This window comes from Bos mutus, chromosome 17 (genome assembly GCF_027580195.1).
Source record: "Bos mutus isolate GX-2022 chromosome 17, NWIPB_WYAK_1.1, whole genome shotgun sequence".
Taxonomy (NCBI): domain Eukaryota; kingdom Metazoa; phylum Chordata; class Mammalia; order Artiodactyla; family Bovidae; genus Bos; species Bos mutus.
In genome coordinates this window covers 20627991-20643463 of record NC_091633.1, presented here as the reverse complement: position 1 = coordinate 20643463, position 15473 = coordinate 20627991, and the positions used below count along the sequence as shown (strand labels likewise).

Genomic DNA, 15473 nt, shown 5'->3' with positions numbered 1-15473 from the left:
CATACATATTACTGGAAATGTTCTACGTGTATATATATTGGGGGGGGGGCGGTTACTGTCTTAAATATCAGTTCTGAAGCTCAATTCCAAGCTCACCAGTGGAGGCGGATGGCGTGAAGAAATGCAGAAAGCCCTTCCATGATCAAAAGGATGAAAATCGTCAATACTGCAAAGAAAGCGATCACTGGGAGCAGCACCAAGACCCCATAGGCTGTGTCTACCCGGAGGCCGACGTGCATCAGCATGGCCCACAGGACCTCAGACAACTCTGCGTGGGAAACATTTTGCAGAGTTAACCTCTGTTGACCTTCAGTGAGTCACTTCCATTAGCCAGCTAGACTGAGTTTCCTTCTGAGAAATTTTGAATTGTTATCTCTAAAATAAATATACACCCGTAAAAGATATAATCTGCTCTTCACATAAAAGTTACGTGAGCAACCTGATCATCTCAAATGTGGAGGATGACTTGACATTCCAGAGAAATCAGAGGTCTGCCTGCCTGCCAAGGAGAGATCTTGATCCAGATGGGGGTCTGGTTGGCTCGGTCCCAGTGCAGCCCTGGATCAGGCAGTGGGAAGCTGGGCATCAGTCCTGACTCGGCCACTAACTGGTCAGGCAGGTGATCCAGCGCCAGCACCGAACCTCACTGGGCCTTAGTCTCCTCCTCTGCAATAGAAGATGGTGGACCACAGCGCCCCCTCCAACCAGAAAAGTCTCAACTTGCGGCTATGCTTATAAAAATATCAGTGTGCCAACCAGCAAAAGAACACCTCTATCACCTGGTGATTTTCAAAAGTACAGATAGTCTTTGCACAACAGAGCAGGGGCAGAACAGTGACCAGCGAAAGCATCCTTAATGGTCAATGGAGAAAATGACAGTTGTTCCAGGACCTTTCAAAATGACTGTCAAAACATTAAAACACTCTCTTATTCTTGGTTATAAATGCACAAGGAAATGAAAAAAAGAGCGAATCTATCTTTTAAACATTAGAAATACTGAGTATTAAATTGTTTGGTGGGTTTGGTAAGAACTTATCAGGGGTGATTTGAACAGCCTTCTTCTCATGTGACCTGGGAGAGCCAGGCACCTGGACACAGAGCAAGCCTTCTCCCTAATACCTAGCAAGCTGTCCTACTCTTTTCCAAGTTGGAATCAGCTTCTACAATGTCCTTTGCGCCTTCCAAGTCCTGAACTACCTCCTGGAGCTTCGGCAGCATCACTTCTGGGACACCAGCATCTTCCGTACATTACTAAGTTCCTCTGGCTGCAAATTTCACCTCTCGAACAGCAGCAGTGTCACACCCCCACGTCAGTTCTTTCTCCTAAACTCCTGTTACATTCCGTTTGCGTTTCACTTCCAACATATCACCGTTTGTTTCTTTGGTGCATTTTTTCATCTTTGTTGGCCAATTCCCTCAGTTCACGGATCCACTTTTAAATGCCAGGTAAGTTTACCACTGGCCTACAAGGAGGCAAGCCCACCACGCACTTTGCTGTCTGGGCACGAACTGAGAAGCAGGTTCAGGGACCAACGGGGAAAATGACAGTTGCTCTGGGACCTTTCCAAATTATCAGAACATGAAAACACTCTCTTATTCTTGTTTATAAATGCATGAGGAAATGAAAAAGCACAGGGACCAACCACAACAGGCTCTGAAGAAGTGATGTCGCTGGTCTCTGGTCATGATGTGCTGTGTATTATTTACATAGTGACTTGTAGGCTAAAAGGCCAGCAGTGAAGCCTGTGCTTTGTACCCATATACTCAGATTTTATTGTAGAAACTGAAATTTCAACCGTGTTTTGGGGCAGCTGGAGAGATTTAAGTAAATGGAGGTAACTGAAATCCATGCATCACCAGAGCATGCAAAAGGAGGACTATCTGTAATCAAAACTATTCATCAGCATTGTTTCAGGACTTGCTTGACATAACTAGACCATCACACTTGGTGAGGCAGGGCTGAATTAAAATAACAGTAAAAACAAAAATAATAATGGTCAGAACAGAGGGAGTAAAATGCTTATGCCAGAGGTTCCTAAGCCTTCTCGGTCCTGAAAACAACTTGTCTCCCAGTGATTTTTTTCACAGCACCCTGATGTCAAAAGAAATACCCAGGAGACCAGGGCAGTAAGTAGTCAAGTCCAAACAACCTAACAGTTCCCATTCTATCATAGACAGTGCCCTTTCCATCAAAATTTTTAGTGTCCCACAGTGCCCGCATGAGTTAACTGAGGTGCTGAAGGGTGTCTTGGCCCAGAGTTTGGGAACTGCAGGTCAAACCAGAAACTTACGTGCGTGAGCCAAACTGAGTGCCCAGAGCCTCAGGTACGAAGCAGTGTTAGAGATGCATCCCAGACAGTACTCGATGGAATGAATTATTTGGGTCATTAATATTTCTCCAAAATCAAACTACGAGAGATGACACAACCTGGTTAGATTCTGTACACGACATGCACGACGGTGACAGGCCTGGCTTCTGGAACGCTGCTGAGGACGTGCTGGAGCGTGAGGGGTACGGAGCCACGAGATCCCAGTTCTGCTTACAGCTCTGCCGCTACCCAGCTTTCGATCTACGGAGCTCCCACTCCCGTCCCCAGGATTGACCCCACAGGTGAGCTGGAGGCACTGGACCAGAACTCTGGACTCTGAGGCCACAACCACCATGGCCCTCAGACAGCCCAATGAGGTTCTTGAGCTACTCTTAGTAATTATAAAACGTATCATGAAAAACCAGACATCCACCAACTACAAGAGTAGAACACTGTGAATGTACGTGTGTTTAATGGATAAGAGGATCTTAATACGAGTCTGAGAACGAGAAACTATAAAAAGAGTCCCTAACAGTGAAAAGACTGTAGAACACTGGGCAAGACGCCTCTCACATTCTTCCAGGTCTGCTTTTTGTTTTTTTATGACCTTAGAAAGTTAATTATTAACTGTCTCAAATTAAAGCACTAAATTACTTAATAATTACAAAAGGCTGACTGTAAGAAATCTTGTTTAGTCCTCATTGAACAACCAAAAAAGTTTCCAAGAAAATAAAGTAGATGAGAGCAGCAGACATGCTGGTTCTGTCCGCCAGGACTGGGCTTCCCTTCCTTGGGAGGAAACGCTTCTTCTCCCATCTCACCCTGGATCCATAGCCAGTCGTTATTAGCTAAAATGTGCCCCCTCCTAAAGTCGTATGTTGAAGCCCTAATCCCCAGTATGAGTATGTTTGGAGATGGGGCCTTTAAGGAGGTAATTAGGGTTAAATGAGGTCATAAGGTTGGGGCCTGATCCAGTAGGACTGATGTCTTTATAAGAAGAGACAACAGGAGATGCATGCACAGCAGTAAGGCCATGTGGGGACACAGCCACAGAGAGAAGCCCCAGGAGAAACTGACCCTGCCAACACCTTGACCTTGGACATCTGGCCTCCAAAACCGTCAGAAAGAAATTTCTTCAGTTCAAGCCCCCGAGTGTGGTTGTGGCAGCCCATGCAGACAACTACAGCAGTCACTGGTTTGGGGATGGCGAGTGACGCCAGCCAGGCCGATCACAGCACTTCCTTAGGATTCTTCCTCATGCTAAGAGTGGTTTTCTCTGATTCAAAGACTGAAGAAAATGAGCCCAGTGCACGTTGTGGCTACAGTTCCCACATCGTGGGGCCAACTGGCTTCAGAATGTGAAGCAAACTTAAGAAGAAAACCCAAGCCAGACTTGCTGGGATTGGAATCCAGAGCCTCACCAGCCTGAGGCCCACTCTCCCCACATCCTGATCTGCGCCAGCAGAATCCCCCTGAAGCCAGTGTGAACCAGGGTCTCTTTCTTACAACTATGGAGAAGTTCTCATGGAGATGAGAATCTTCTGAAAGTAATGTTCACAGCACCTTAAGTCATTTAATATCACAACTTGTGATGTTAACACTATAAATCCCATTGTAAGACTGAGAACCACAAAATGTTAACCCCAAATCCTTATGATGACAATTCTATGAAGAGAATAGTATTTGGAAAGCTTTGAGGAACGGTTGTTTTGCTTTGAGTTTTGATGTTTAAGATGATTACTATCAATGAATAGAAACAGAGTCACAGATAGAGGAAATAAATGTATGGTTACCAAGGGACAGTGAGGGAAGGGATAAACTGGGATATTGGGATTGACATATACACACTACTATATACAAAACAGACAACTAATAAGGACCTCCTGTATACCACAGGGAACTCTACTCAGTACTCTGTGATGACCTATACGGGAAAAGAATCTAAATGGATACATATAAAGGAAGCTGAGCACCAAAGAATTAATGCTTTTGAACTGTGGTATTTGAGAAGACTCTTGAGAGTCCTTGGACTGCAAGGAGATCAAACCAGTCAATCCTAAAGGAAATCAGTCCTGAATATTCATTGGAAAGACTGATGCTGAAGCTGAAGCTCCAATATTTTGGCCACCTGATGCAAAGAGCTGACTCAATGGAAAAGACCCTGATGCTAAGAAAGCTTGAAGGCAGGAGGAGAAGGGGACAGCAGAGGACAAGAGGTTGGATGGCATCACTGACTCGATGGACACGAGTTTGAGCAACTCTGGGAGTTGGTGATGGACAGGGAAGCCTGGCGTCTTGCAGTCCATGTGGTCGCAAAGAGTCAGACAAAACTGAGCGACTGAACCGAACTGGTATGTGTATGTATAACTGATTCACTTTGCCATACACCTGAAATTAACGATGGTAAGTCAATTAGACTAGTAAAAATTAAAAAAAAAAAAAGTGATTGTTATCACTCTCGTTGTGATGATCATCTCTGTGCAAGCCTGGCTCCTCACATCAACAACAGTAACTGAAAAGGTTACCTCTTCACACGTCACTTCTCTACATCCATCTTCCATTTGGTTGTTCCCCTCTTCTATGTCTTGGCCTCCCAGCAAAGAAACTTCTTCCTCGCTATCTTTCCTTACAAGTGTGTAGCCACTCTAAAAACAACCCAAAGAAAACAGAGTCAGTGCCTTTAAAATTGCAAGGTTGTGACAAAATCAAAGTTAGAACCCCTTCGACTCTGTTAAAGATTCAGCTCTTCAGGAATAAAAAGCCCTTTAAAAGAAAACGAGCATATTATACCCACTAGGATGGCTGTTGTAAAAAAAAAACAAGAGCATAAGTAAGCATTGATTATGGTGTGGAGGAACTCCTGTGCATTGCTGACGGGAACATAAAATGGTGTAGCCATTGTGGAACAGTTCAGTGGCTCCCCAAAGCATTAAATAAAGAACGATCATTTCTAGCATATACCCAAAAGAACCGAAAGCTAAAGACTCCAATAGATATTTATATGCCCACATTCAGAGCAGCACTGTTCACAACAGCTAAAAGGTGAAAGCAACTCAAGTGCCCATTCATGGATGAACCGAGAAGCAAAATGTAGTCACATGATGGAATATTATTCAGCCTTAAAAAGGAAGGGTCCTCCGTGGTGGTCTGGTGGTTAAGACTCCATCTTCCAATGCAAGGGGTACAGGTTCAATCCCTGGTCAGGGAACAAAGATCCCACATACTATGGAGTCAAAAAGTGGGGGGAAAAAAGGAAGGAAATTCTTTCTCTTCCTTTTTTATTTTTTGGCACCACATAGCTTGTGGGATCTTAGTTCCTCATCCAGGAATTGTACCCAGGCAAGTCTCAGCAGTGAGCACAGAGTCCCAACTACTGGACCGCCAGGGAATTCCCAGGAAGGAAATTCAGACACAGGTTACAACATGGATCAATCTTGAGGACATTATGCTAAAATAAAAGGAGAATATTACCTGAATCCACTTGTATGAGATACCTAAAGCAGTCAAATTCATACACACCTAAAGTAGAAGGGCAGTTGCCAAGGGCTGGGGAGAGGAAATGGGAAATTAGTGTTCATGGATATGAAGTCTCAGTTTAGGAAGATGGAAGAGTTCTGGAGATGGGTGGGGGGCGGAGGCGCAGTGTGAGATACTTAATGCCAGTGTGTACTTGGGGTGCACACTCAACTGTGCGCCTGAAACGGTTACGATGGAAAATTTACACCACCTATATTTTACCACAATATTTCCCCCACCCCAGCCCCAGAATTTTTAAAAAAAAGAAATATAGACAGACAAGAAAACAGTCTGAAAAGAAACTCAACAAATGGTTAACACTGTTTATAACTGTATAGGAAAACTTCAAGGCACTATTTTCTGTATTTTCCAAATTTCCTTTAATTATGGTACTTAAAAAAGCACCTTAAAAAATGAAGAGGCAAGAATAAGGAAGAAAAACACTTTAGTTATGACCAGCATCACTGAAAGATTTCAGTGCAAGCTCCTGCTATGTTTGGGGTTCATTAAAGGGGGACCAGTTTCCCACGCCCAGATGTGCAGGTTCCTGGCACCACACGTTTGCAGAACAGCCAACACCAGAGTGCTCAGTGAGGGAAGCTTTAGCTTTTAAATCAAAGCCTGGATCCCATGGAAGGTGTTTTGTTTTTTTCCAAATCTATTTATTTCTTTGGCTGCACTGCACAGCAAGCAGGACCTTAGTTCCCTGACGGGATTGAACCAATGCCCGCCGCAGAGGAAGCATGGAGTCTTAGCCACTGGAATTCCCAGAAGGTGTTTTCCTTACAAAACTTTTCACAGCTAAAAACAGACTTTGCTCACCATCGACGAACGTGCATCCGAGCTCACACTTACCCTGCCAACCCCAAAACAACTGCGCCCCCTGTGCAGCCACAGCAGAAAGAGTGGTTTTCCCAAGAAAAGCACGGGGACTGACAACACGGTGATGAGCAGCAGCAGCCTCTGGACATGCTCCTGTTGGTGCAGACGGGGAGGAAGCCGGTTAACACGCAAAGACCTACCAAGTGTCACTGGGACGCTGAAACCAGTGACAACCAAGTAGAATGTCTATCAGCAAGAACGTAAAGTAAATGCAAGCTACATTATATTTGTCAGAGGGTCTCTACCTTTTGTTTCTTAAACTCATAGCTGATATGGGTGGCATCACACAAATGTGCATCTATATAGAAAAGTCATTTCTGGAGAGAACCATGTGCCATAGTCCAACTGCCAGTTCTCTGAAAGCCTGGCTGAATCAGAAACTGATTTTAAAGAAACTGGAGGGGCTTCCCCTGGTGGCTCAGTGGTATTATTTAAATATAAATAAATCAATCAAAGTATTCAAAAAGAAAAAAACTGGAAAAAGAAAAGAAAAGAAAAAACTGGAAAGACAGATGGATGAGCAGTACTCGGGAACCCTCCCTAACACATTCTTTCCCCACCACTTTTGACAGCTAAGGAGTGGCAGCAAGTTTGGATTACAGTCTGACCAGAGCCCCGGAGACAGCACTCATCGCAGAATGACACGCCCCTGTGATAACAGAGAGAAACAGAAAGCCGCTCAGTGCCTGGGAGGCCATGGGAATCACCTTTAATCATTCTACTGATCGAAACAAAAAGGTTCTCATGAGGACTTCCCTTGAGTTCCTAAGAATGGGGGAAGAAAAAAAAAATACTGTTTACCTGCCCTGGGTAAAGACCACCTGTGTCACTAGCCAGGAACAAAAACATGCTAATAAATTCAATCAGAATGCTAGGAGCAGTTCTGGAGGTTTCAGCTGAATAAACCAGCCACTTATAGATGATCATAAATATAAGGTATCCAAAGATGCAGAGCATGAAGAGCAGTTCTGGTATGGAAACCAGACAAATATTGAACTTCTTCCTGAAATGCCTAGGGCAAAAAACAGAATTGATTAACCCATGAACAAATGTTTTAACATTTATTTATTTGGTTGCGCCAGGTCTTAGCGGCAGCAGGCAGCTGTACTAAGATAAAAAGTAAAGAGTAAATTAATCTTAAATTCTCCATGACAAAGCCCATCTCAGAATCACATCATCTGTGTTATGACCCAGATATAATCACAAAAAGATGTGAGGACAGGAGAGAAGACTAGTCTTTCCCTTTCAGATTCAATTAGAAGAAAAAAGACATCATCTCTTACTTCTAATATACCAGCTGTAAGAAACAAACCAAAAGTTTTTGATTTATAAAACCAAAAAGAATATGACAAAAATCACCTCTGGAAATAAATGTGAATGAACATGCTGCATGTCTCCCTCACTTGAACATAAACTTCATGAGGGTGAAAACTTTTTTCTGATCTCACTGTTCAACCCCTAACAGTGCCAGGCACAGTCTATATGCTCAACAAATATTTGCTGAATCAAAGAAGCTGCCAAAAAACTGATCATCAAAACAGGATCATATGAATACAACATACCCCCATACTGGCTGCCTTTAAGATCTAGGCAATCTATCAACAAGCAAAGTTTAAGAAATATTAGTACCAAAAACGTGGCTTATAAATATTGGTTTAAAAAAAAATCTGTACTTACAAGTGGTTAAATATTCCCAGAATGACTCCAAAAGTCATGTGAGTAATCCCTAAAATCACAGACATCTTCATTTTGAAAGAGTTTAGAAAAGTGAGACGATTGGTGGCTAAGTTCCAAATCTAAAGACAAAACGAAACAGCAAAAAAGAAAACTTAACTTCCTTCAACTGCCTTAGGATGCAAGTGCTATTCCCTAAGGCAACCGTGGTCAAGCTTTTTCAAATTTCCTATCATATTAAGACTTGAGGCAACAATATTCAATTATGTACATTATGTTTAGAGACAAGAATAAACAATTAGGAGAGAGCGTCCCTTGGAGAGCTCAGATAAGGGGATGATAGACTCCTGTCAGTGGGTTTTTTCATTACTGTATCACCTCCCTCCAAACCGATTCTGACGCGGCTTTATTCACTTGGCTGCGCCCAGTTCTAGCTACAGCATGCAGGCTCTGTACTCGCGACCTATGAACTCAGCTGTGGCAGGCGAGATCTAGTTCCTGGGTCAGGGATTGAACCCAGGTCCCCTGCATCAGGATGGCAGAGTCTGAGACACTGGACCACCAAGGAAGTCCCTTGAGGTGGTTTCTAAGCTCTTCTCTTAAGGCTGAGATTCCTCGAGAAGAACCCTGAGTCTAGAGAGACGCTGCCTGGGCCTCAGAAGCAGCCGCCTGCCGAGCCCCATGGCGGGGCGGGCAGGTGGGACAGCCCCAGCCCCAGAGCCAGTGCCTCTCTTTCCTTCTCCCCACACTTTTCCCCTTTCAAACAACCACCTCAATAAGCACCATGATAAGCTTAAGCTCCCTTTCCCATTCTAGAATTCCACACTATTTCTTTCTAAAACAAAAGATAAAAAAATAATTAACGTGCACAAAGAAGAAATGGAAGGAGCAGCACGTTTCGTGGCACTTTTCACTAGAATCAAGGGGGTCAGGGAGTAGGACAGGCTGTAACCCAGCTCTCCGTGGACTTGTACTCAGGCACTGATCCTGCTTCTCAAATGGACTGTCAGCTTCATCTGCACACCAGCCTGACTCGGAATACCCGGTGAGCCTCTGTCATCCAGACAGAAACCCCCGAGAACCAGCCCCTCAGGTAAAACCACCTGAACCGTGCTCAACCGTCTGTGAAACCTCTGTGACAGTTCAAACGAGGTGATCCTGGGAATTCCTGGTGGTCCAGTGATCAGGGCTCTGAGGTCCTACTGCTAAGGGCAAGTGCTGCATCCCTGGTCAGGGAACTAAGGCCTGACCTTAGTTCCTAAGGGAATAAGCCACACAGAGTGGTCAAAACTAAAGACATTTTTCATTGAAAAATTAGGTGGTACTAGCGAGAAACTTGTGGAGAAGGCAATGGCACCCCACTCCAGTACTCTTGCCTGGAAAATCCCATAGACGGATAAGCCTGGTAGGCTATAGTCCACGGGGTTGCTAGGAGTTGGACACGACTGAGCGACTTCACTTTCACTTTTCACTTTCATGCATTGGAGAAGGAAATGGCAACCCACTCCAGTGTTCCTGCCTGGAGAATCCCAGGGATGGCAGAGCCTGGTGGGCTGCCGTCTATGGGGTCGCACAGAGTCAGACACGACTGAAGAGACTTAGCAGCAGCAGCAGCAGCAAGAAACTTGAGATATTAAGGGGAGGAGTATACTCACGGGATCAATGCCGAAAGGGTAAGGGCCGCGGAACACTCCGGGAACACTGGGATCCAACTGCAACACGCTGTGGTGCCTGACGATGCTGTCACTGTAACACAAAAGAGGGGTGAGGGCCTCCTGTGATGGCGAGGGAGCCTCAGAGTGACGCCCTCCACCTTAGACACCATCTGGCAGCTGGGCAGACACTCACTTCCAAAGCACCATCTTCCTCTGCTCCTCTGGGCTGTGACTGGAGCTGTACATGGCAGACACGTTCCACCTGGAGCCGAAGAGGTTGACTGACTTGGAAAAGCAGTCGTTGTAGATGAGGCCCGTGTACACTGAGAACAGCCCCATCAGCAGGAGGATATAGCGACCATTGAAGAACATCCGCATGATCTGTGGGGAGCGAAGTGCGGTGAGTGAGACAGGACCACGGGGAACAGGAGCTGAAGTGATCGAGTTAGTCTGGGGGACATTCTTAACCGCTCCTCTCCAGACTGCTCACAGTCAAGCTCATGGGGACTTCCCTGGCAGTCCAGTGGCTAAGACTTTGCACTCCTAGTGCAGGGGACCCGAGTTTGATCCCTGGTCAGGGAACTCGATCCCACATGCTGCAACTAAGATCCAACACAGCCAAATAAATAAACACTTTAAAAATATATATGTATAAATAAAAATCAAGTTCATGGCACAGAACTTCCCATCACACAAGAATGAAGACCCACCCCACCTAGGTCTCAGTCAGGTGGGTTACGGTTATTGCCAAAAATGAAACATTTTTAAATTTTTACCTCTTGTGACTGATTTAGTCTGGGATGATTTTCGTTTAACACCAACAGGAGGGCAAATAAGAACATCACAAAACCATGTCCAAAGTCTCCAAACATCACGGCAAATAAAAAGGGGAAAGTGATGATGGTGAAGAGAGCTGCAGGAAAAGCAAGAGATTTCTGATTGGCAGCAGAGGCAGAAATTTCTAGTTAATGCAAACACGACCGAATATAATGATCTTGACTTTCTCCCAAATTCTCAAGAGAGAATTGACAGGTTAAAAAGAACACTTCAGGGACTTCCCTGGTGGTCCGGTGATTAAGACTGCATGCTTCCAATGCAGGGGCACGGGTTTAATCCCGGGCTGGGGAAGTATGATTCCACATGCCACCAGGCATGTTCAAAACAAAATAAACAGCTTATACTAAATAACAAAACAGCTACTAGTGAGCCTATTTTTCCAAATGTCTGTTACATTCTCATAGGGGGAAAAAAGCAGCAGTGATGCACAGAATGTATAAAATATAAAGACTAGCAAATGCAGGCTTCCGACCTGGGTTCACCTCTTGGTAGCTCCCGACCCCGTAGGCATCCACAATGTTCTGAAAGCCCTCGGTGAATTTGTTGGTGCGGATCAGGGTTGGGGGAGTTTCTTTTGTTGGGATTGTGTTCATGAATGAGGGGATTGTACCACCGCTCTCTCTCTTTCACATGAAAAAAAGAAAAAAAGAAAAAGTTACCACCCAAGAGCTCTTTCAACAAATCTTGGTGGCCTGCTATGACGAGGCCCTGTGCAGGGCCACGTGGGGAAGTACTGATCACCACCCGCCAGGAGGTCCAAGTACGCCAGGAGTGACAGGAGGAACTGGGGGAGCCTCCCGGGATGGGCAGGGAGGGTGCGCCTGGGGGCTGCGGTCTTACAGAAGGAAGAATCTAGCAAGCCTGAGTGGTGGAAGTGGGCAGTGATGAGTGTAACAGAAATAAAACAAAATGTTGCCATATTGACATTCTGATTTATTCTTCCCTATATTTCATTTTTATTAGGTAATATTGCAGCTGTCTCTAAATTTCTCTTGAACATTTTTAGGAGATAAACCACTAAATTCCAGTTTTATATTGGCGACCCTGGGGCTACTTATATACACACATATGCACTAGAGTACCAGTCATGTCTCTCAAAACTGATGCTACCTCAATAAATAAGAATCATCTAGATCTTTAAATAAATACAACAGATGCCCCATACTCCAAAATAACTATTTTTATGCCATCATTATTTTGATGTTTTTGTACCATCACAGAATTATGTGAAGAAACAAGGTGATTAACCAAAAGCTCATAAAAAAACACGTTTGTCTATTGAAGTACGTAAACCTATTATTTTCAGTAAAGAACTAAGTTTTGATACAGAAAAACTCTTGTATAGCAGAAACTAACACAACATTGTAAAACACCTATACCCCAGTTAAAAAAAACTCACACAGGAACACGGGAGACTGAGCCCATAGTCCTAAAGTGAGAATAACCTATGATTCAAAGTTCAGGGAAGAAGGCAACAGCACCCCACTCCAGTACTCTTGCCTGGAGAATCCCAGGGACGGGGGAGCCTGGTGGGCTGCCGAGTATGGGGTCACACAGAGTCGGACACGACTGAAGCGACTTAACAGCAGCAGCAGCGGCGGCACGTGGTTTAATGGAGAAGGAAATGAGTCGGACACGATTGAAGAGACTTAGCAGCAGCAGCAAAGTTCAGAGACCACAGGAACTGAGATTAATAGGTTCAACCAAGCTGAATACATGGAAGTATATTTAACCAAAAACTTCCGCAGGACCAAAGCAAACAAACAGAAAGAGACACCGTAAGACAAGTGACAGAACGGGGGACAGAACTGTGTTCTCGTATCACAGACAACGAGCTAAGGAAATTAGTAAGAAAAGGACCAACCCCCAAGTGGGAAATGGGCAAGCATGTGAACAGAGAGCTCACCAGAAAGTGAAAATTCAAAGGCTCTTAAACATACAAAAAGATATTCAGGACTTCCCTGGTGGTCCAGTGGTTAAGAATCTACCTGCCAATGTAGGGGACCTGGGTTTGACCCCTGGTCTGGGAAGATACCACATGCCTCGGGGCAATTAAGCCCATGCTCTGCAACTAGAGAAGCACACCACAATTAGAGAGTAGCCCCCACTCGCCACAGCTAGGGAAAGGCCGAGAGCAGCAACAAAGATCCAGCACAGCCAAAAATAAAATAAATACATTTTTCTTTTTTTTTAATGAAAGAAAGATATTCACCCTCACTCAAAATAGGGGAAATGCAACAATTGGTTGCATTCATCTGGCAAGTATCTGGCAAAACTGACCCAGCAATTCCATCCTGGGAATCTACCCAGTATCTGGCAAATCTGTGCGTGTTTGAATTGTCAAAGGTCAAGTGTTAGTCTCTGCGCTGGTGGTATTCGCATCCATAAACCATGTAACATCCATTCCAGCAGGATATTAAATAGCTATAAAAACAGGGAAGTTTTCTTAAAAGAAAAGAAAGTATAAATAGCACATAATCTATTGTGAAGGAAGGGAATTCTCCCCTTTTATATATTCCTATTTGTTTATCTATGATTAAGAAACCCAAAGACATAATTAAACTAAAACAAGGGTTGTCTTTGAGCAGGGGAACTGAACAAAACTGAGGCTTTGGGTAAGAGGAAGTCCCTTCACTGGTTCTTTAATAATAGTTTTTTGACTTATAAAACATGTCACTGAACTACTTACTCAAACAAGCAAATTAAAAATGCCACCGCAACTGCTGTATTTAGAAGATAGATAACCAACAAGGACCTACTGTACAGCACAGGGTACTCTGCTCAATGTTATGTGGCAGCCTGGACGGGAGGGGGCTTTGGGGGAGAGTGGATACCTGTACAGGTATGGCTGAGTCCTTTTGCTGTCCACCTGAAACTATCACAACATTGTTAATCGGTTATATGCCAATATAAAATGAAAGGTTGGTTTTAAAAAGCCTGTGCAAATCACTCTGCCGTATACAGGAAAACACTGTAAAGCAACTAAACTTCAATTAAGGAGAAAAGAATGCATGTGCACACAGCTTCCAGTGATTGACTCTGCAATTTTGGTTCAAAAGCATCAACATGGTGTCCTCTCCTATCTATCTCATCGCCCTGAGCTTGATGAGATACACTCCAACCTTGGGCAGAAAAGGGCCAGCAGGGAGAGGAGAGGAGGGGAGAGGAGGGGAGAAAGGGGAAGGGAAGGGAGGGGAGAGAGGGGAGGGGAGGGGAGAGAGGGGAGGGGGGGAGAGAGGGGAGGGGAGGGCCGCCTCACCGAGCCCTCCTCCAGCGCCCTTCGCAGCTCGTGCAAATCAGCCTCAGGACACCAGACCTCAGCGATGAGGCACTTGTTGGTCACGTCGAAGCTGCACATGTTCAGCATGTGGTAAATGGCTTTCATCTTCTTCACCTGGATCACGCGGCTGTAGACCGACTCGGCGGCTTTACACAGCACTTGCCTTAAATAGTCCTCGGTCTTGTGAAGCACCTGCGTGAAGACAAACACGGGATCTCAGCGGAGCATCTGCCGGGCACCTGACCTCCTCCAGGGGTACTCTCTCCTCGATGATGGGGGGATTCCAGGCACCAGCCTCTCTGGGGACAGTTAAGGAAGTTCAGTCCTTCTCCTCCAGGCCTGGAGCTGCCTCTCTCGAACAGGAGCCCAGGGCACAGAACAGTGAGGTGTTGTGGTCCCCAGGGCAGCATGATGGCCTGGATGGGCCCAGAGACCTAGGTCCCTAGTTCTTACCCACTCCAGCCTCACCCCACTTCCTGTCAACCCCAGGAGCCACCAATTCCCATCCCATTCTGCCAAGAAACCCTCTTTCACTCAAATAGGTCAGAGTGAACTCCTAAGCAGAAAGATGACTTAAAACAGTGCTGGTAAAATTACAGCCAGCACTTTACATGGGGCTCACTCATCCTATCTGATGAAGAATTACACTTCAGCAGATCAAAGATAATCAGACTCTTTTTTTTTTTTTAAAGCCCCATCATTCTAATAGGCTGCTAAAATGAAACGCCCACGAAGAGGAAGGAGGTGACATTCCAGCCTCCCTAAAACGTCTTAATTTGTCCACAACCAAAATTTTCCATATTAAAAAAGAAACTAAATGGATTTGTAAATGTTTCACAAGCCCTCAGATAAGGAGGTAAGTTTCTGGTTCACTCACGGTGTAAAGATCTTGAATCCGGGTATTCAGTCCCTCCTGGATCTCTCTGCGCTCCTCGGCTGTGTTTGGGTAGGGGTAAACGTGGCAGTGGTAACTAGAAGACAGGATTCGAGACAGTGCCGCAGCCGTCAGAACTACAAGAAGCTATGTAGAAAACTAGGGCTAAATTTAATACACCGTCCGGGCATATTTCCTCCAAACCAGAATAAAAGCAGCCCTCTGGGAGAAAAAGGTGCAGACATAGGCACCTGGCCATGCTAAGGCCTTACAGATGGACACTGGACAAATGTCCACTGAATTCCACAGATTTAGCCAACTCTCTCTTGGCTCCAAATTCCATTTTTGCTCTCAATGATTCCTAAAAGCTCATTCCCAATTTCAATGTTCTAAATTCACCATGACCCTTAAGCTGGGCGTGTATAACATAAATCAAAGAACATATA

General features: G+C 44.9%; 1 protein-coding gene across 1 annotated transcript in view; it reads right to left on the bottom strand.

Annotated features, from left to right (window-relative positions):
* Nucleotides 1–15473, bottom strand: part of ATP6V0A2 (ATPase H+ transporting V0 subunit a2) — a 40966-nt gene that overhangs the window by 3540 nt on the left and 21953 nt on the right. The window contains exons 8-19 of the mRNA XM_005904654.2: nt 15031–15124; nt 14133–14345; nt 11346–11496; nt 10813–10949; nt 10230–10417; nt 10037–10127; nt 8385–8503; nt 7509–7719; nt 6681–6800; nt 4835–4954; nt 2292–2409; nt 97–268 (exon numbers count right to left, since the gene is read on the bottom strand). Coding sequence (XP_005904716.1) covers nt 97–268; nt 2292–2409; nt 4835–4954; nt 6681–6800; nt 7509–7719; nt 8385–8503; nt 10037–10127; nt 10230–10417; nt 10813–10949; nt 11346–11496; nt 14133–14345; nt 15031–15124 — 1734 coding nt within the window. The remainder of the gene's footprint in view (nt 1–96; nt 269–2291; nt 2410–4834; nt 4955–6680; nt 6801–7508; nt 7720–8384; nt 8504–10036; nt 10128–10229; nt 10418–10812; nt 10950–11345; nt 11497–14132; nt 14346–15030; nt 15125–15473) is intronic.